Source organism: Lagenorhynchus albirostris, chromosome 7 (genome assembly GCF_949774975.1).
Source record: "Lagenorhynchus albirostris chromosome 7, mLagAlb1.1, whole genome shotgun sequence".
In the NCBI taxonomy this organism is placed as follows: Eukaryota; Metazoa; Chordata; class Mammalia; order Artiodactyla; family Delphinidae; genus Lagenorhynchus; species Lagenorhynchus albirostris.
In genome coordinates this window covers 7109748-7129668 of record NC_083101.1, presented here as the reverse complement: position 1 = coordinate 7129668, position 19921 = coordinate 7109748, and the positions used below count along the sequence as shown (strand labels likewise).

Here is a 19921-nt window from a genome sequence, read left to right as displayed (position 1 = left end):
GCCCCGCGCCCTCCTGCGCTGCGCCCCCAGCGCGCCCCGGCGGTCCGGGCGCCCTGCCTCGCCCCCGGCTGCCCGGCACCTCCGCCGGGCAGCAGCCCTTCCTCACGTGGCTGGCTCCTCTCTAAACACCACTGCAATCACTACAATAAAAAGAAAAAAAAAGAGTAGGAGAAACACAAAGCATACTTAAATAGGCGCTTTTTCTCTCTGCAAAAATAAAGTCCAAGATCTTAGATTTCTTTTTCTTTTATTTTACAATTTATAAAACATCAGCCATCTCCCTCTGCTCGCCCCCAGCTCAGCCCCGAGTGGCCGGGTGCCCGTTCGTTCCCTCCTCTCGCCCCTTGGCCGAGTCTTTGTCTGGCCCCAGCCCCGCGGGGCCCCGGGTCCCCGTGCCCTCAGGGGTCCCTAGAAGGCGACAATGGCTCGAGTCCAGGCGCCGAGGCTGGCGAGCGCCTGCTTGGCGCACAGCTGCCCGTTGAGCGGCGGCGGCTGCTCAGAGGAGTCCGGCTGTCGGCTCACTAGCCCGGAGAAGCCCGAGCCAAAGATGGAGATCAAGTTTGAGATGTTGGACGCGTCCGGGGACGAGTCCGGGCAGAAGTCCTCGAAGCGGGCGCGCTTGCAGGGGGCGAACGGGACGCCCCCGGGGGGCTCGGCCCCCAGGTCGCCCGCGTCCTCGTCGTCGTTGTCCTCCTCCTCCTGGCCTGGGTAATACTTGCGCTTGCAGCCGGCGGCGGACGCCAGGCCGGGTCCCGGGGCGCCCTGGCCACAGCAGGGGCAGTGGGCGGAGGCGCAGCAGTCCTGGTGCAAGTAGCCGTTCTCCACCGTGGTCACCACGTGAGTGTCCAGGTCCAGCACGGTGGTCTGGCTGCTGCAGTGCACGCCGAAGTCCGAAGGGGCCGGGTACGCGCCCCGGTAGAAGCCGGGGGAGGAGGCGGGGGCCGGGGAGGCGGGCGGGGAGGCGGCGGTAGCCGCCTGAGGGGCGGCCCCTGGGGGCGCGGAGGGCGCGGAACAGGCGGCCGAGGCGCGAGGGTCCCGCGGGCAGAGCGCGGCGGGCGCGGGCGGCGGCAGCGGCGCAGGACCCGGCTGCAGCGGCTCCAAGGGCTGCCCGCGGTGGGGCGCGCCGTGCGGCGGCTGGAGCGCGGCGCACCCGGGCAGCTCCGAGAGCGCCCCCGCGCCGCCCGCGGGCGCCCCGGCCGCCGCCGCCGCGCAGCCCCTGGGCGCAGGGTGCTGGTGCTGGTGCAGCTGCTGCTGGAGGTGCAGCTGGTGGAGCTGGTGGAGCTGGTGCAGCTGGTGCCGGGCGACAGGTTCGCGCGCCTCCGCGTCCCCGCCGCCGCCAAGTTGGAGCGGGCCGAAGTCGGCCGCGCTGGCCGGCATGCCCGGCGCCGCGTACGCGAGGTGCTGGTGCTGGTGGTGGGGCGGCTGCTGCTGTTGCTGCTGCTGCTGGCGCCGGTAGAGCTCGGCGTAGCGCTCGCTCAGGTAGAGCTGGCGCGCGTTGCGGAGCACGTAGGACACCAGGAGGTTCTTGTGCAGCTTGATGCCGCCGCGCTGGGTCCGGGAGCTGTGGATCTTGCGCAGGGAGATGCTGATCAGGCTCTGGGCGTCCAGGGCGCACTCCATGCTCCCGCGGAGACGGCTGCGGCGGAGCAGCCGCGACCGCTGCTGCTGCTAATGCTGCTGCTGTTTCGGCCTCCAGCCGGCCTCCGGGACGTGCTGGTCAGGGGAAACGGGTCCGGGTCAGCGGGTCGGCTGCGCTCCGAGAGGAGCCGCCACCATGCGCTGCGCGCCACCCGCGGGCTCGTGCTCCCCAGACGGCGCCAAAGCAATGAGCCTCGGCCGGCCCCGGCCCCAGCTATTTAGCCGGGCGTCCGGGCCCCGCCCCACACCGGATGAGCCAATAAGAGTGCTCCAAACCTCCCGAGTGACAGACGCTACCCGCCCCGGGGCCACTAGACTGGCCAATCAGACCAAGGCGGTTCCTTTGTGCTATTCAAATACCGAACGGACCCCGGGCCTCCAACGCCGCCGCTGCCTCGAATATTCTCCTGTGGCCGCGGCGCCGCGCGGGACTCGGAGCCACCGAGGCCGCTGTCTGCGACATGGGTCGCCTCGCAGCCGCCACGTTGGAGCCCGCGGCCGCCCTCGGCCTAGTTCCTGGGAGCCGGGGGTCGGCTCACCTGCGTGCTGCTGCTACGGCTCCTCCCCCTTCCGCACGGCTGGGCCTCACCTGCGGCAGGTGAGCGCGGCTCCCACTCCCGGCCACGCGGCACCTCCTTTCATACCTACCGCCCCCGGGTGACCCGCGGGACGCAAGGTTTTTGCAAGAGACTAGTGGGGCCGCCGGCTTGACCTCTGGGGACTCCTCAGGAGAAAGAGATTTCGAGGTACCCTCAGCCGCCGAGTATGTTGGGCCTGACTCCTTGACTTCTGGGCTGAGGAGATTCAGAGAACACTCGGGGAAGGGCCGGCCTCCCCATTTGTCTGACGGGAGAAACCAAAACATGGTGAATTTTGGTCTCCTCTGATAGAGGAGGCTTGGAGGCGTGCCCCTCGCAAACCGCTGAGGTCTCAAGGCGTTCCGAGAGCTGACATCCAGTGTCCTAATCACCGGTTCTGTAACCTTTCCTTGCCTTCCTAACTAATAATAATGACACTAGGGACTGCTATTAAGTGCCTAGGATGGGGCCGGCCCTGCCAGAAGCGCCCCGACTCCCTCCCTGTGACTGCAGGCAGAGCGGGGACCTGAGCCTCTGAGGAGTGGGGTGACTCGTGGGAATCCCACAGCTCCTAGGGGGCAGGACTCGGATTGGTACCAGGACTGTGAGCTCCAGACGGAGGCGAATACCAAGGGCAGAGGCACTCGCCCTCTTAACTTTTGTTGACACTTTTGTTTTCCTTCTTGTCCTGAACCATTTACGGGCCACCTCCTCCCAGCTGGGGCCTGATATGGTGGGGACGATCTCCAGGGCGCTCTCCTCCTGGACTGGGAAGCCTGAAAGGGGGTGACTGCTGCTCAGAGCGGGGTTGGGGTCCAAGGCGCCTGGGTGGGAGGGTGTCTTTGAAGTGGTTTGCCTGAGGGTTTGCCCCTGAAGGAGGAAGAGGCTTCACAGAGAGTATGAGGGCTAGGTGGGCCTGGGGGGCGGTTGGGGGCGGGGCTAGGTGGGCCTTGGGGGCGGTTGGGGGCGGGGCTGGGGTGGGACGAGGTCCCAGGAGCAAACTTCCTGCTCTTTCCCCCTCTCCTTGGGATTTCTTCTGAGTTTCCTCTTTCGTTGGGCCTGTTGTCCTCAGCACCTGCTTCATCCCTTGGCAGGAGGAAAGAGACCCAGCCAGCCCATTCTGTACTTCCTGGGTCTCCCCTCAGACTTAAGAATTCTCCAGGTTTGTTTCCTCAAACAATTTTTCAGCATCTACTCAGTGCCAGGCATCAAGGGTAAAAACAAATTTAGGGAGCACGTACCCCACTTTTCAGATGAAACTTGGGACACTGACAGTGGAAGGGACTTGCCTGAGGTCCCACAGCTCCAGATCCAGTGCTCTGGCCTTTCCATGCCATCTGTGAACAATCTCAAACTGGTCTGAGCCCCTGTGATCAGAAGCACCTCTTCTGCCCCCACCCAGAGAAGCCAGGATTGACATTTTAGGGGAACTGTGAGAAAGGGCATCTTCTATACTATTGGTGATCTGGTGATAGGAATACACAGGAGTGGAACTTGTTTATGTGACAGTACGGGTAAGAATAAAAATATACTGCTCCTTACTTCCCCAGGGCCTGTCTTGACACACAAAGCCTTCGTTCGTTTATTTATTTGTTTTTCTTAAAGTAAATTTATTTATTTTATTTATTTTTGGCCGCGTTGGGTCTTCGTTGCGATGCGTGGGCTTCTCATTGCGGTGGCTTCTCTTGTTGCGGAGCACGGGCTCTAGGCACGTGGGCTTCAGTAGTTGTGGCACACGGGCTCTAGAGTGCAGGTTCAGTAGTTGTGGCGCACGGGCTTATTTGCTCCGCGGCATGTGAGATCTTCCCGGACCAGGGATTGAAACTGTGTCCCCTGTATTGGCAGGTGGATTCTTAACCACTGCGCCACCAGGGAAGCCCCCATTCGTTTATTTTTGAAGTTCACCTTTGAGATATCATTAGCATGTGGAGGGAAGCGGGAGGTCCTATCTGGTTCTACCGTCACGTCTGGGACCCATGGCGTCTGGCACATTGCATGATTCCAAGAATGTAATTTTTTTTAACGTCTTTATTGGAGTATAATTGTTTTACAATGGTGTGTTAGTTTCTGCTTTATAACAAAGTGAATCAGCTATACATATACATATATCCCCATATCTCCTCCCTCTTGCATCTCCCTCCCACCCTCCCTAATCCCACCCCTCTAGGTGGTCACAAAGCACTGAGCTGATCTCCCTGTGCTATGCGGCTGCTTCCCACTAGCTATCTATTTTACATTTGGTCGTGTATATATGTCCATGCCACTCTCTCACTTTGCCCCAGCTTACCTTTCCCCCTCCCCATGTCCTCAAGTCCATTCTGTACGTCTGCATCTTTATTCCTGTCCTGCCCCTAGGTTCTTCAGAACCTTTTTTTTTTTTAGATTCCATATATGCGCGTTAGCATACGGTATTTGTTTTTCTCTTTCTGACTTACTTTACTCTGTATGGCAGACTCTAGGTCCATCCACCTCACTACAAATAACTCCATTTCTTTTTATGGCTGAGTAATATTCCATTGTATATATGTGCCACATCTCAAGCGTGTGTTATTAATGCTGATTTTGGACCTTCATTCTGTGCTTGCTGAGAATTTGTTGGGGAAACTAAGACTTTGAGTATATGTATCTTGCTCAAGGTCACTCAACCAAGAAGAGGTTGAGGCAGGATTTGAACCCGGGTCTGTTTCCGGGATTGGAACTCGCTTTAGGTTCTTTGAAATCAGCTGCTTGCTTCTGCCTTGGGTGGATCTGAGTCCAGTTCTCAGGGCTCAGCTAATGGCGAACGTAACCTTGACTTCATCAACACCCCACCACTATCCTGACAACTGCTGTGAGACCAGGGCCTGCAGGATCCGTGAAGGAGCAAATCTCTCTCCAAGCTCAGCTCATCATTGACAGCCATTCTCACAGCTGCACCCCCTAACCCTGGGGGTCCAGATGGGACACCAGGTAGGGGTGGAAATGGATTCCCTAGCTACAGGCTGGGGGCAGGGGAGCCAGCCCCCCCACCCACTTAGCCTCTGCCCCAAGGTGAGTTTGAGCTCTGCTAAGGCTCTTCCGCTCCCTGGGGCCAGCTGAGAAGTGGTCAGCCCCGTCTGCGTGGCCCCATTCTTTGGGCCCTCCTGTCTGGGGCCCGCATTCACTTGGTCTCCCCTCCTTCTCAAGAATCAAGAAGTGGCTAGTGGGGAGGGCTGAGCAGTTGTCCGGATTAATAAAACCCTTGATCTTTTTTGGGGTGGCCTGGACGGGGGAGTTGCTGCAGCTGTCGTAAGAAAACACTTGCTGCAGGAGGCAGTGGAACAGCTGAGCTCTTTGGTGCCCCTGGGAGTAGTGAAGATTGGGGGGCACACAGTAGGAATTCACAAACGTTTATAGAATGGGTGGGGCACACGTAAGGCTTCTGTTCGGATGTTCAACGGCTCAGAACAGGTACTACAGACCGTCCAGGGCGTCGGGTGTATACGTGTGTGTACGAGTATCTGCGTGCACACGTGTGCAGGGGGGCAGGTTGGAGTGAGACCAGGCTTCTTGGAATGAAGGGCTGGCCTTATTGGTCTGGGCACCTGAGAAAGGTTGGGGCGCTCACCTTTTCCCCCCGGAGCTGGGAGATTACATCTGGCCCTGAGTCACCGCTCCCTGGAGGAAGTTAATTAATGCCTAAATATTTACCGAGGGTCTGCTGGGACAGTGTGGAGCAGGGCACAGAACCTATCGGGACCTGGGCTCCCGTCAAACCCCAGGTGGTGTCAGCCCCACAGTGGAGCCGTGAACACCTTGAAATGCCACATATGCCTGTGGGCACCTTTTGGTCGCCCAGTTCAGAAGTGGGAGACATGCCAGGAAGGACCCTGGTCAGCTTTGGGACTTGCCTGGTGGGTTCCCAGGGATTGGTTTGGCGAAGAGGATGCAGAGACAAAAGGTTAATTGAGGGTTTTGTATTGGGTGGAGGGGGAAGGGGGAGAGAGATTTGGAATTGACATATTCATTCCTTTGTTCAGTGGCCCAAGAGGTATTTCCAGAACACTACTCTGGAATTCCTGCAAATGGGTCGGGGGAACAAGACGTGATCCTGCCCTCAGGAGGCCACAATTCAGAGGGAAGCAGACAAGATAAACAGACCAGATGACACAGAGCGATAAGTCTGTGATAGGAAGGTCGGGGCTGGAGGAGGGCAGGGGAGAGACCCCAAAGCTGGCCTGGAAAAGGCTTCCTGCAGGAAGCTGAGACTGGGAGGCCCAGGAGGGGGAGGAGCCTTTCACCAGAGAGAACAGCTTGAGGCCCAGGGCCTGGTATGCAGTAGGCGCTCAATAAACATTTGTGAAATAAATCAGTCAATAAATGTAAGTATGCAGAAGACACTTAGAATTGGAAGGGTCCTAGGCATCGGGCTGCCCCCATCCCTAATTTCAGATGGGTAAACTGAGGTCCAGAGAGGAGGAAGGATGTGCTGAGGTGTCGCCCCGAGCTGGGACTGGAACCCCGACGTCCCACCTCCCAGTCCAGCCTCTGGCTGCCCCAGCTGGCTGTCTCCATGGCTTGGAGTGGACGTTGCTCCGTGGGGACTGAGATTTGGGACTGTCGACAGTGGCAGAGAAGGCATGGGGCACAGCTGACCACAGGGGTCACTGCTGAGTCCTCCCTGAGGCTGTGGAGCCAGTGGTGTTTGGACGAGGGAGCCCCCTGCTGTACCCCAAGAAGGCTGTTCTGTGGCTGATGGGCACTGGGAAGCTTGGCTGGGGCCCTGGAGCCGGGGAAACCCTCCTTCTGCCCTGAAGAACCGTCATCCTGTTACTGTCCCAGGCACAGGTTAATGACAGGTCTGTGTTTGCCCAGCATGGTCCTGGGCAACAGGCTCAGTGCCCAGGAAGACATCATGGCTCCTGGCTTCAAGGTCCTCAAATGTAATGTGGAAGGTTGACAGCAGCTTGGCTTTTTGGAGCTCTTGCTCTGTGCCAGCCACTGGGCCAAGCGCGTTGCATGCTGGTCTCCTTGAAGCCCCACACCAACCTCTGGGGCAGGTTTGGTTATCATCTCCATTTTATGGATGAAGCAACTGAGGCACAGAGAGCTTGGGTGATTTGCCTGGGGTCACAGAGCAAGGAAGGAGAAGTGACTGCAATCCCAGGACTCTGGGGAAGTGGGGGCACCGGGAGCAGCAGGGCAGGACTGGAGACCCCCGCTGCTACTTTTGGATTCATTGGCCTTTTGAATGATTTCTGTACTTATGGATGGAATGTGCATACAGGGCGGATGTGATCTCTCACCTGGGGTCTCTGCCCGAGCACCTGATACCAGCTGGGTGCCCATTTGTTTGTTCACTCGCCCATTCATTCATTTATTCAGTCACTCACTCAATAACCATGGACTAAATACTGGCCAATGAGCAGGTGCTGTGCTAAGAACACCAGGCAGCTCTCCTTGCCTGAGCAGGACTGAGGATCCTTTTAATCTCCTAGGCCAACCCTGATTGATTGGTAGTGTCTGCCCAGAACCCGGGGTTGAAATGGATTTGGTGTGTGCTCCAGTTGATTAGTGATGTCTGCCAAGGGCTCAGCTGGGAGCCTTTACGGCAAACCTGCTGGGTAGCTGCCCCTGGGATGAGGATGGAGTGTCTGTTCAGCGCTTTGGACATCTGGGCTGGTTCAGCAGACAGAGTGGGTCTGGAGGTCAGGAGAAACGGGTTCTAGCCCCAGACTGGCCTGTTATCCTCAGGTAACGCGCATCGCCTCTCTTGGGCCTCAGTTTGCTCATTTGTCACCTTCCTCCAGGAGGCACTGTGAGCATCAAATGACCGGAAAGTGCTTTGAAGAGTTGAGGGGATTAGTACTGAGACGGGAAACTCCCACCACCACCCCCACCCCTCTTTTCCTTTCTCAAAATCCTGCCAGAAGCAGAGCATGCTGGGCAGGCCAGAGTTAATCCTGGGTCGGCGTGTGTGCGCGTCTGTGTGTGTGTTTGTGTGTGTGTGTGTGTGTGTGTGTGTGTGTGTGTGTGTGTATGGGTGGCTGGGGGGTGGCTCAGAGGTTCCTGGCTCAGAGTTGTTTTTATAACTCACTTAGTACAGACCTTTGTCCCCTCACCGGCCTCAGCTGGGAGTTGCTAAGGAGTGAGACGCTCCTTGGATCTTAGGAACTGAATCTGAGATTTTTTTTTTTTTTCATTTCAGTAATGGGAGCTGGTGCCACTGGTGCCACCCCCACCTCCCTACTCAGGGAATAAAACTATAGACCATTGCGCCAGGCACAGAACTATGTTTAATATGGATTTTTTCATTAATCCTCAAAACAATCTAATGAGGTGGGTAGCACAATAATCCCCATTTCACAGTTGAGGAAACTGAGGCCCAGAGAACTGAAGTTCTAGGGCCACACATCTCCTGGCTGCTGCTGGTCCGTGGGTACCAGACTCTGATCCGAGCTGGAGAAAGACTGTCTCATCCATTCTTGACCAGCTGTACCTCGTCCTTGGTCTTTTGTCCATTTATCCATTTACTCATTTGTTCACTTCATCGTTTTGTTCCTTCACAAATATTAAGTGCTTACTGTGTGCCAGGCTCTGCATCAGCTCCTAGAACCAGGATAACCTCTCTCTCAACCTTACTTAGATTCCAGACCAGACAGGAAACACAAGGAATAAGTAAGCAGATAAATAAACAAGATTGCAATGAGGGTGATAAAGAAGTAAACAGGGCTTTGTGATGGAGACTTGTGGCAGGGGGGTGACCAGCCTCGAAGGCACACTGGTCACAGGGTCCCAAGCTCCCAACTCTCCCCTGGCCCCCTCCCCCACCCCCGGCCTTCCCCAGGCCCAAGTCCCTGCTTCGCTGGCCCGAACTCTCCAGCAATCTGTTCTGAGCTCGGGCTGCACTCCCGGCCCTCCTACTCCCCACAACTGGTGAATTTTTAATGCTGCTTACACGGAACAAAGCAGAGTTTTTGTTTCTGTTTTGAGAGCATTTCTCAAAAAACCCCCATTTCTCAAGCGTGTATGCGCGCGTGCGTGTGTATGTGTGCGTGCACGTGTGTGTGCGTGTGTGTGTGTGTGTGTGTGTGTGTGTGTAGAGTGAGAAAGAGACAGCCCAGTGAGTACCGATCATCTGTCCTCAATTCATCTCCTGAGTTCCTTTTTATTTAAAAATCGTTTAAAACGTGGGGCTAAGTAGGATCTCAGTTCGGGACTTTGTGCTGGTGGAAGGGCACCTGGGGGGGCCCTCGACATCCATGTCCTAAGCAAACCCACCTAGTTCCTGGGGGACCCAGGCCCCATCATTACGTTTGTCATACAGATGAGGAAACCGAGGTGCAGAAACAAGAAGTATCTGTGTGGGTCCTCCCGCTAATGAGTGGTGGAGAGGGAGGCAGGAGTCACATGGCTCCACACTGCCTGCCCCATCACACACTCACACACACACTCACTCACACTCACTCACATGTGCAGACACACACACACACACACACACACACACTCAGGGCTAAGTGAGTTACCTAGTCACAGCTCTGGCCTCAGGAAGGGTGGAAATGAAGGAAGGAGCCCAGCCTGTGACCTCAAAGGGGCTGGGATTAATCTGGCCGAGAGGGAGGAGGGGGAGAGAGACTTACAGGTTGGAGAGTGAGCCCGTGTGGTTTGTGCTGGGGTGTCAAAACCTTTCCCCAGAGCTGACCCTAGGATGTAGCGAAGTGGGTCTCTGCCTCGTGTCCTTGGTGGTGGCTCCCAGTGCCCTCCCCTTGGCCTATTTATTGAGCACTTACTGTGTGCTAGCCACCAAGTTCTTGACGTGAATCATCTTGTTGGAGCCTCATGATAGAAGCTATGACTGAAGTACTTTTATTATCGTGCCCACTTTACAGAGGAGGGTGCTGAGGCTCAGAGCGGTGAACTGACTGGAATCTAGACTGGCTTGCCTCCACACGTGGCTCTTTGAACCCTGACACCTGGGGAAGCAGATGGCAGGAAGAAGAACGTGGTTCCAGGACTCTGAGAGCTGAGGCTGGTGAATATCCGTGTGAACGTGTGAACCTTTGATGTTGTTCCGGTTCATCTTTTCAGCCTGATTTCGCTGGTTCATAGTGCTCAGGGTCGGGAGGTGGTTTGCTCCATCACTGATCCTCTAGGGACAGCAATGGCCCCAGCCTAGAGCCTCATCTCCCCTTTGTGCTGCCTCTTCGTAGCAGGGTCTTTCCTCAGTGCCTGGTTTTCCTCCTTGGCAGTGAGGAGATCTTTAGTCCCATTCATTTCTCATTCATTAGAAAATGGGAATGATTTTCATAAAGGTCTGGGTGAGTTGGGCTATGCTCTGCTGCAGTAACAAATAATTCCTGAAATCTTAGGGACTTGACCCAATAAAAGTTTCTTTCTATCTCAGTCCAATGGATCAGACAGCTTTCCTCCAGCCTCCTCCCATTGTCAGTTCCATCATACCATAGTTTTTTGCTTTCAGCCTTGCACACAGTGGGGGCGGGAGCCAGTATGTGCAAGATGCTGCAGCATGTCTTGTGGTGAAGTCTAAATTTGCATTCTTCCCTTCCATTGGCCAGAATGGAGTCACATGGCACCACCTACCTGCAAGGGAGGCTGGAAAGTGTAGTCCTCAGTTGCACACAGGAGGCAGATGGCCCGGTTCAGTGAATACACAGCTTTGTCACTGACATGAAGGCCTTGAAGAAAGCGAAAGCGGAGCTTCACCAATTTGTGGACCACAAAAATAAACTAAAAAGCTCTTATCTGGGGACAGGGTGGGGAGGGCTTCTTATCACATGGCTACCAAGAAAAGTTTATTTTTTTAAACATGTCTGTCTGTCTTCCCTCCTAGACTGTAAACTCCCTGTGGGCAGAGTCCACAAGCAACTCTCTGTGCTTGATACCTTATTTAGTCCCTAGCCAATAACAGATGCCCAATTTCTATCTGTTCAATGAACAAACATTATCTGTGCGAAAGGATACTGGTGAACAACTGTTTGACCTTTCCATGTATCAGATATGGACAAAAATATTTTTTAACATCAGTCTAGAATGGAAGTCCCTTTTGAAAAGAAAAAAAAAGTTTTAACCAGTCTCGTCCTTTCTTCGTGGTGAACACTGTTTTTTACCAACAAGTGTCATTCATTGCTGATTTGTTCTTTGATTCTTTGATGACTGGAGGGAGAGACTGATTCACTCTTTCAACAGATATTTGTGGAGTGTCTGCTATGTGCCAAACCCTTTCAGGATATTAGGGAATCGGAAAGGACAGTCATTCTCCAGTGGATGCAATATACTCGGAGATGAGGCTATTCCAAGGTAATGAAATCAGACACCATTTAATTCTTTGGAACCATGGCTGGATTTCTCACCTGTAGTACCAAGCACTGAATTTAATCTATTCTAAGGCACCTACTCCCCGCCCTGCCCTTCCCCCCGCCCCCATCTAATACCTCTGAAATTGTGTTGTGTCTTAGCACTGATAACATCTTAGATCTGACAACATCTGGGTATTTTACTCCTTGGACTAATTAACATTTATAAGGCGCATCGTGCAACACACCGAATCAGCCCACATTTGGTGACTAATTGTTAAAGGCAGCCCATTTGGTATTTTCAGAGTCACGGAGAAGGGATGGAACCATCATTTACTGAGAATTGAGTACCTATGAGGCACAGCGCTCGCTGGTTCACAGCACAGGACTTTCAAACACCCCGTCAGGCAGTTTGTTGTATCATCCCCAATTCACAGATGAAGAGACCAAAGCTTTTCTAGAAACCCTCACTGGAAGCGCTGGGGTTCCAACGTGGTGCTGTTCTATCCCGTGTTCTGAATCATCCCTCCACCACTCTGTGCAGACACCCACCTGAGATGTAGTCATCAGGCCCATTTCCCAGATGAGGGTACTGAGGTGTACAGAGCTCACCTGATGTGCTTAAATTTACAGAGTCGGAAAGTGGCAGAGATGGGGTTTGAACTCAAAGTCTTTCCTATTCCAGAACCCAAACGCTTCACAACTCTACTCTCCTGCCTTTGGCTTCTTCTTTCTTCCTTTGAAAAGGAGGCCGGACTGACTGGGGAGTCATCCTGAGACTGGACCTTGAAGCAAGTCTGTTTGAGCCCCTCCGTCTCCAGGGGTCTGCATGAGGCTGCTCGCCAGGCTAATCTTGGCCCAGAGGGACTCGAGGTACCGACGAAGATGAAAAGGCAGCTGGTAAATCAGTGATGGCAGCCAGCCTTGCTTACAGCTCCGGAGGGGCCTGGATAAGGGGAGGTGATCCCTGTGGTGAACATTTTAGTGGGACTTGAGCAGTTTTGGAAATATGATGGATAACAAGTGTATAACACTGATAGTGGGCTTTGCGGTGCGGTTCCTGACACAGGTTCCAATTCTTCTCCATCCAGGAACAGACCTGGGGTTTGAATGGCACTGGCTCCACCCCCGGCTCCAGGACTGGCCACCCCATCCCTCTACGGGGCAGCAGGGGGACATAACCCGAGTCAAAGCCAACCAGTGGAGGGTTCGGGTACTGTTAGGTTAGAGCAAAGCTCAGGACTTTTGTTGCTATGAGGTGGGAATTTCCATCAACTGCATTTTACAGACAGGAAGGATGAGGCTAAGAAAGTAGGCTAGATTGGATTATTGTTCAGCAACTCTTCACTCCCCTTCTTCTTGAGGCAGAATAGATCTTCCTGTCCCACTGACTTTGTCATTGGCCACGTGACTTACTTTGGCCAACAGACTGTTAGTGGAAGAGACAGGATGCCTCTTGAGAGGAAGCCTTAGGAGACATCACACGCTTCTGCCCTATGTCTTGCCTATTTGTGTTCTGTCACAACAGAATATATCCCATTTGGATTCTGATACCAAAATAATGTGAAGACACACGGGGCACACTTGAGCCCAAGTCACAGCCTGGAGTCAAGTTCAACTGACCTACGGCCTGAAACAGAACTACCTAGTTGAGTCCAGCCTAGATCAACCAGTTGCAGTCAACCTACAGACCAATGAGAATAAATGTGTAGGAGGTCTCTGAGGGCTTGAGGTTGTTTGTTAAACAGCATCATTATGGCAAAAGCTGACTATTCCATAAGTGTTAAGTGATTCTGTGAAGGTCACACAGCTAATGAACGGAAGAGCCAGAGTCTAGAATTCTGGCCTCTCTATTCACTGCTTAACTGCAGTTTTCAGGTAGAGGAACCAGTAATGAGAACAGAACTGGGACTGAGGATTCTCTGTAGGCATTACAAACTTCCTCTAGCTTGCTTTCTTTATCTGTCTACTGGAAATAGCAAACCCAGTGTATATGTACGCATCTCTGCTACTCCTGTGATTTTATCACCATACATCTCAAGTTTGGAGATGGTGAGTTTGGGGAAAGAAAACTGTATTAGCAATCTTTCTTTTGTATGAACTTTAAGGAAGCTTGGCAAGACAACTAGACAGATGTTTCTCCCCTTACTGAGGGCCGTTTGATGGGTAAGCCAACTTTCTGTTAAAAGAATCTCTTTCTTAGGGACTTAACATCCTTTAGGTATATTTATGGATATGAATTTTCCTTTGAGTATTGCTTTGGCTGCATCCTATAAGTTTTAGTATTCAACGCTCTCATTTTATTTAATGTCCAAATAGTATGAAACATCTAAGTAGGCTGTAATTTCCTTTTGAATTCCCTCTTTATCTCAAGAGTTATTTGGAAAAGAGTTTTCAAATTTCTACCAAGTTAGATTAGAAGAACCCTCTCTAGCTATTAATTTAATTTTTTTATTTCACTGTGTTGAGAATGTGTTTTACTTTGGAATTTGTTGAAATTGTCTTTGTGCCTGAATACCATGTTTATCATTTAAATGTTCTGTGGGATTATTATTTTCAAGAGTGCAAGTTTTCGACAGCTCCAAGTACCTGCAAATACTTGCACTCCAGGTAAAAGTAATCAAACACCTCACCCTACTGCCGCTCCTTGGTATCATACACAAGTAACTGAAAATTAGGGCACATTTGTTTTAAGAGAAAACTCCCCAAGGTCCAGCCCAGCTAGGGGTCTGTTCTGTTGGTGACTCTGGGCTCCATCTCTTCCTCTGAAGAGATGGGTTTTGTTGGTTGGCTCCTGCAGTGTTTGTCATAACAAACATGAATGAATCCTGCAAAGAGGGGGTCCAAGTGGAAGAAGCAGTTAATTAATATTTGACTCCTGCTGGGCATGTGTGGGGGTGGGTAGAAGAGGCTGATTTTTGGTTTTCTAGTTTATTCACTTTTCTGCTTTCCCTTCTGCTAGTTACTGCATTAGGCTCTCCTCTTTGTTGATAAAATTTGCATTTTAAAAATGATCTGGGAGGTACTGAATAACTATTTGGTCACAGTGAATTTTTCACAAATTAATAATGCTCCAGGTTCTTGCACAGATTCCGGGCCATTTCCTGGGCTCTGGTGGAGGTCTGGGCCATTGCTTCATTGCTGTGGCCGCTTACTAGCTGAGTGTGTGGAATACCAGTCACCATTATTTACTCTCAGGGCTCTTCCCCCTTGCTAAACACCCCTGTGCACCATCTTACCATCTCCAGAGCTATGCTATGGGGGTGGGACATATACTCCTCCATTTTCCAGATAAGGAAACTGAGACTTGAGCAGGTTAAGTCAGTGGTTCTCAAACCTGGCTGTGCCTCAGAACCACTGGAGGGCCTGTTAATTATGCAGAAGCTTGGGAGGGAGAGTGTCATCACACTGACTCTTACGTGAGTCTAACCACCCCAGACTCCCCTCTGGTCTCAGCTGCCAGCCAGCACTGCCTGCCTCCCAGGGGCAGCTGGGGATTCTCTGGTGGGGGTGGGGGATGCGATGGGTTCCAGAGGTGAGAGAGGTAGGAAGAGGTGAGAGCTCTTCGGGAGGAAGCCGCCTTGTATGCCAGGCTGGGACTGGGCGAAAATTCCCGCCCTCACTCCCTGCTCACCCCAAGATGTTCTGGGACCCAGCTGGACCTCATCCAACCTCTTTCCGTCCCCTGAGTCCCAGCCTGTGCTAAGTCCTGAGGAATACGCTGAGGAGCACATCGTCTGATGGGGGAGACAGTCATGGGTGGGCTGCCTTCATAGTCAGCCCTCCCCCACACTCAGAGAACACAGTGGAGCAAGTGTCCAGCCCTCCTGTGGTTCTGCAGGCCTGGAATACAATCCCTTCCTTGCTCCCACCCCTTCAAAATGTCCCTTTCTAACATCACTTCCTCCAGGAAGCCTTCCTTGATGTCCCCATCAGAACTATTCACTTCTCTTTGTCCCCGTGGCTCTGAGCATCTCTGCTTAGCAAACATCCCATGGGTTGGGTTCACACTGATGTCTGTCTCTCCTTCTATCCTTCTCCTACCCTCGATGGCCAGCTCCTCCTGGGAGGAGGCACCTGCTTTGGAGGCAGAAAGACCTGGGGTCTGGTCCTGGGACTGCCTGTTGGGAAAAATGATGTCACCTCTTATAGGTTCCATCCCTCCGTCCCCATAACTGGGGATTACAGTTATGTCTGGCCTCATACCTTCAGCTCCCAAGCCCTGGCTCTGCCACATGCTCACCCTGTAAAGTAGGCCCTGCTATTTAACCCTTGAACCTCAGTTTCCTCATCTGTTAAATAGGGATAATAAGAGCACCCAGTTCGTGGGGTGAAGATTCAGAGAGATGACACATAGCTGGTGGTGTCTGGTACCGGTGGCAAGCTTGGTCAAGGCCAGCCCTTCCCAGATAATAACCAAACCCAGCAGCTTCTTCCTTTGTCGTCGCCTCGGTGGAATTTGGCTTGAAGGTGAGAGGAGCCCCCTTCCTCCCTCACCAGAAAGGAAAGAAGGAAGAATCACAGAGGCCACTGCCTGTGACTCTGACTGCTCCCTTTGTGTACCCATCAAAGTCCACACACGACTTTTTCAGATAGGAAAACTGAGGCCCAGACTGGGGAAGGAACTTGCTCAGGGTCACACAGCGTGGCCCAGGGAGGGCTGGTCAGGAATGCAGGTCTCCTAACTGACTAGATTGTCCACCACTCTTGCTTTTCGGGTTGAGTTTGCAGTTCAGGTCCTACAGTCTCAGGGCTGGTCTGCCCCCTCCATCCATTCACTCCGTCATTCACTTACGTTTATTAAGCAGCTGCTCTGTGCTGGCCCTTCTGCTGAGCACCGTGAGGGTCTCCGAGGTGGCCTGCCGATGAGGCAGGATTTACAGTCAGCTGCAAGTCACAGGAACCCGACCAAGATGGCTTAAACACAGAACCCAGACAGTCCTGGGGGAGGCAGTCAGAGCTGGGCAGCCTCTCGGGATGTCCTTCTGGCTTCCTGCTCCACTAACCCTAGCATGTGGCTTTCGTCCTTATGGCACAAAATGGCCGCTTCACCTCCAGGTGTCACGACAGCATTCCAGGCAGGAAAGTTAGGGTGAAGATCAGGGAAAGGTGAAGGGCAAAGGATAAAAGGCTCCTGCCAGGTGAATTCCTCTTTTTATCAGAAAAACAACCGATTTCCTGGGTGTTCCCAGCAGGAGACTCCTAATTCCATTTCATTGGCCAGAATTGGGTCAAGCAGCCCAGCTAGCTGCAAGGGAGTCTGGGAGGTGAATATTTTATCTGAGCATATTTACTCACTTCAAACCAAGGCTCTGTTAGGAGGGGAGATGGAGCTGAAATGGACACCCAGCTGGCCAGTAGTATTCTTACCCACCCGACAGGGTCTCTGCCCTCAAGGAGTCCACGTTTGGGGGCCACGTAGATTTGGACCTTTTCACTGTAGCAAGCAGCTGGCGTGTGCTCAGGGGAGACCCTCAGTTCTCTTTTACCGTCCTCGGAGGCAGTGTCCTCTGCCCAGCACAGTGCCTGGCGCACAGCAGGGGCTCAGTCAATATCTGTCGGGGAAACAGGGGAGGAGGTTCTAGAAAGCAGTACTTCCGGGGTTTTTACCGTGAGCCAGTTTAACTTCCGCAGTGGTTTTGGTGATGTTTTCCGGGTTTTTAGTTTGGGCCTTCACTAAATGCCTCTCCCAGAGATGAGACGGTGCTGGGTGTGGAGGCGGGGGTGGCTGAGACGAGGCCCTCCCTCGGGGAGAGGGCCCACTTCTGTGGTAGGCTTCAGTGATGCTCAGGCCTTAGTTCCCTCCATGGAGACCTGTGCCCTACCTCTGCCACGCCCTGGAACCAGGGAGGGAGGAAGCTGCCCCCTTCACTGAGAACAACGCCGACCCCCAAGTGCCAGGTGCTTCTCACGCATCTTCCACAGATGGCTCACGACCACCCCCCGAGAGAGGACGTGCCCATCTGGCCCTGCTCTACAGAGGGAGAAACAGAGTCTCAGCCACTTGCCCGAGGCCTCCAAGCTTGTAGGTGCCGATCTGGGATTTGAACCCAGGTTGTCCAGTCCCAAAGCAGCCACCGTCTGTACCGACGGCGGCCGACGCCACCTCTTCTAGGTTAGGAGGCGCTGGTCCTCTGCTCGCTGCGGATGGGCTGTGGCTGGGAGTGGGGGTGGGAGGCGGGAAACTCCCCAGCGGTGGGAAGGCAGATGTGGGTCAGGAGGGGAGGCAGGAAGAGGTGCCAGGGTGCTGGGGGCGATGCTCCAGCAGCTGCTCCCCCATGTGTGGGGTCGTCGGACCCTGGGCAGGGGACAGAAGCCTGGTGGCATCGCCCTGAGCCTGGCACCCCTCGGCTCTCCTGGTTCTCGGAGTTGACACTCGCCAGAGGCAGCGTTTCTCTCCTTCCTTCTTCCTTTTTTCTGAGACCCACTGATCGTGGCTGTGGCGCTACATTCGTTCTATGGGAAAAACTTGTTTTCCTCGGTAAACTCTGGCGGTCTGATTCAGAAGACACCCAGGGAGCAGCCTCCTGGTGTCAAGGGGCTGCTCAGCTAATGAGCTAATGTTTATAAAGTGCTTTGAAGACGAAAAATTCCATGCGAGGGCCGAGGGTTTGTGCTGTTATTTGGGGGAGAGGTCGAGGAAGGAGGATGGGGCGGAGGGAAGGGGCAAAATATTGCTGAGAAACAGCCCGGAGCCCCTTGGGCTGTGCAGGCTATGGTGCAGGCGCCTGTCTAGGCAGAAGCCACAGCTGCCCCTTTGTTCAGAGCAGGGCACATCTGAACTGGCCGCACTGCTTTGATTTAGTTTTTTCTCGTAGCAGGGGCTGGGGTTGATGGGACTTAAGTGGTCCCTGCCCTCAAGACCCAGCCCTTTTAGGCTGGGACAGTGAACCAAGTCGTCAAAATAGCCCCTTGCCCAGCTGGCGCACAGTCAGCAAGTAGCTCCTGTCAATCATTCGTTACTCATTCATTCATTCAACAATCACCTTTACCTGTGCCAGGCACTAGCCATGGAATGAAAGACAGAGCAGACAGCCCCTGCCCTCTTAGAGCTTACGTCCTGGAGGGGGAGATGACATCTAACAGAGCCGGATGTCAACTGCCCTGCAGTTATGAGTGTGAAAGGGCAGAGGAGGAGAGACGTGGAAAGTCACGGGTGTGGGAACCAGACCTGTCCCAGCCCAAATACAGGAGTACCAAGAAGGCTTTCCTAGGAGGGGTGGCTCAAAGAAAGAGTGGACATTTCCAGTTCCCAAGCAAAGTGGGAGAGAGAGAGAGTATGTCAGGCAGGGCAGCAGCGTTAATTAACAGATTGCTGAATTAATCCAACAAACCCTTAGTGAATGCCTACTATGTACCGTGCACTGGGGATACAGGGGCGAGTAATACAGGTGTAAATCCTGACAACCCCCCTCCCACGAAGCTCACATTCTGTATAATGAGCAAATGAAGAAATAAGTTGAAAGAGAAACGATCAGCTAGCAATAAGGAACGGTGGTAAGATTAAGCAAGGTCATATGGTAGAGGGGAGGCTCTGGCGAGGCTCCCCCAGATTGTGTAGTGGACCAGGAGGGCCTTTCGGAGGAGGTAGCATTTAAGGTGAGGCCTGGATGATGGAAGGAACCAGCCACGAGTAGACGTGGGCAGTGCAAAGGCCCTGAGGCAGCAATGAGCTCAGTGTGGCCAAAGAACCAAAAGAGGCCAGTATAGAGGCTGGAGTACAGTGAACCCCCCAGGAGAGCAATAAGATATGAGCTCAGCAGGGGCCATTCATGCAGGGTCGTGTATCATCAGCATCGTGTTCATGTCAAATAAAGAAACTCTATTACAGCAGCTTAAACAGATAGGGGATTCTGACTTAGACAACAACAAGCTGGGGGTGAGCAGTCAGGGATTGGCATAGAGGTTTATAGATGCCACCAGGCGCCCTGGTTCTTTCTGTCTTCCTTTTCACTATCCTCAGCAGGGAGGCCTTGAGCTCACATTGGTGCCTCATGGTCACAATATGGCTGCCGAACCTCTGGGTCTCATGTCTGTGTTCCAGGCAGGACGAAGGGGAAAAAGCTAAAAGCCAAAGAGGAAAGGGTGAAAAGGCCTTTTCCCTGCCAGACTCCATCTCTTTATTCAGAAAGGGAATTGCTCCCCAGGGACTTCTGTTCTATCTCATTAGCTAGAACTGGGTTACATGGTCATCTCAGACTGCAAGAGAGGCTGGGAAAATGGAGTTTTACAATTTTGCTCATCTCTACAGTAGAAGATGGAAAGGGAGAGGGATTGTAATGCCCTTCGAGTTGCCAACCCATAGCTTTGGCCAAAGGCCTTCCTTCTCTTGGAGGGAAGGGTTTGGTGAATTCTGAGGCAAGGAGTCAGCTGGGGTCAGACTATGGGCTGTGGATTTCATCTGGAGGGCCACAGGGAGCCACGGATGAGTTT

The 19921-nt window shown here is 53.4% G+C and overlaps 1 protein-coding gene across 1 annotated transcript; it reads right to left on the bottom strand.

The window, feature by feature from the left end:
* Positions 1 to 230: 230 nt before the first annotated feature.
* IER5L (immediate early response 5 like) lies at positions 231 to 1811 on the bottom strand. The gene has a single exon (XM_060153290.1). It carries the CDS (start codon positions 1618 to 1620, stop codon positions 409 to 411), a length of 1212 nt encoding a protein of 403 aa, XP_060009273.1. The 5' UTR covers positions 1621 to 1811; the 3' UTR covers positions 231 to 408.
* Between the last annotated feature and the right edge of the window lie 18110 nt (positions 1812 to 19921).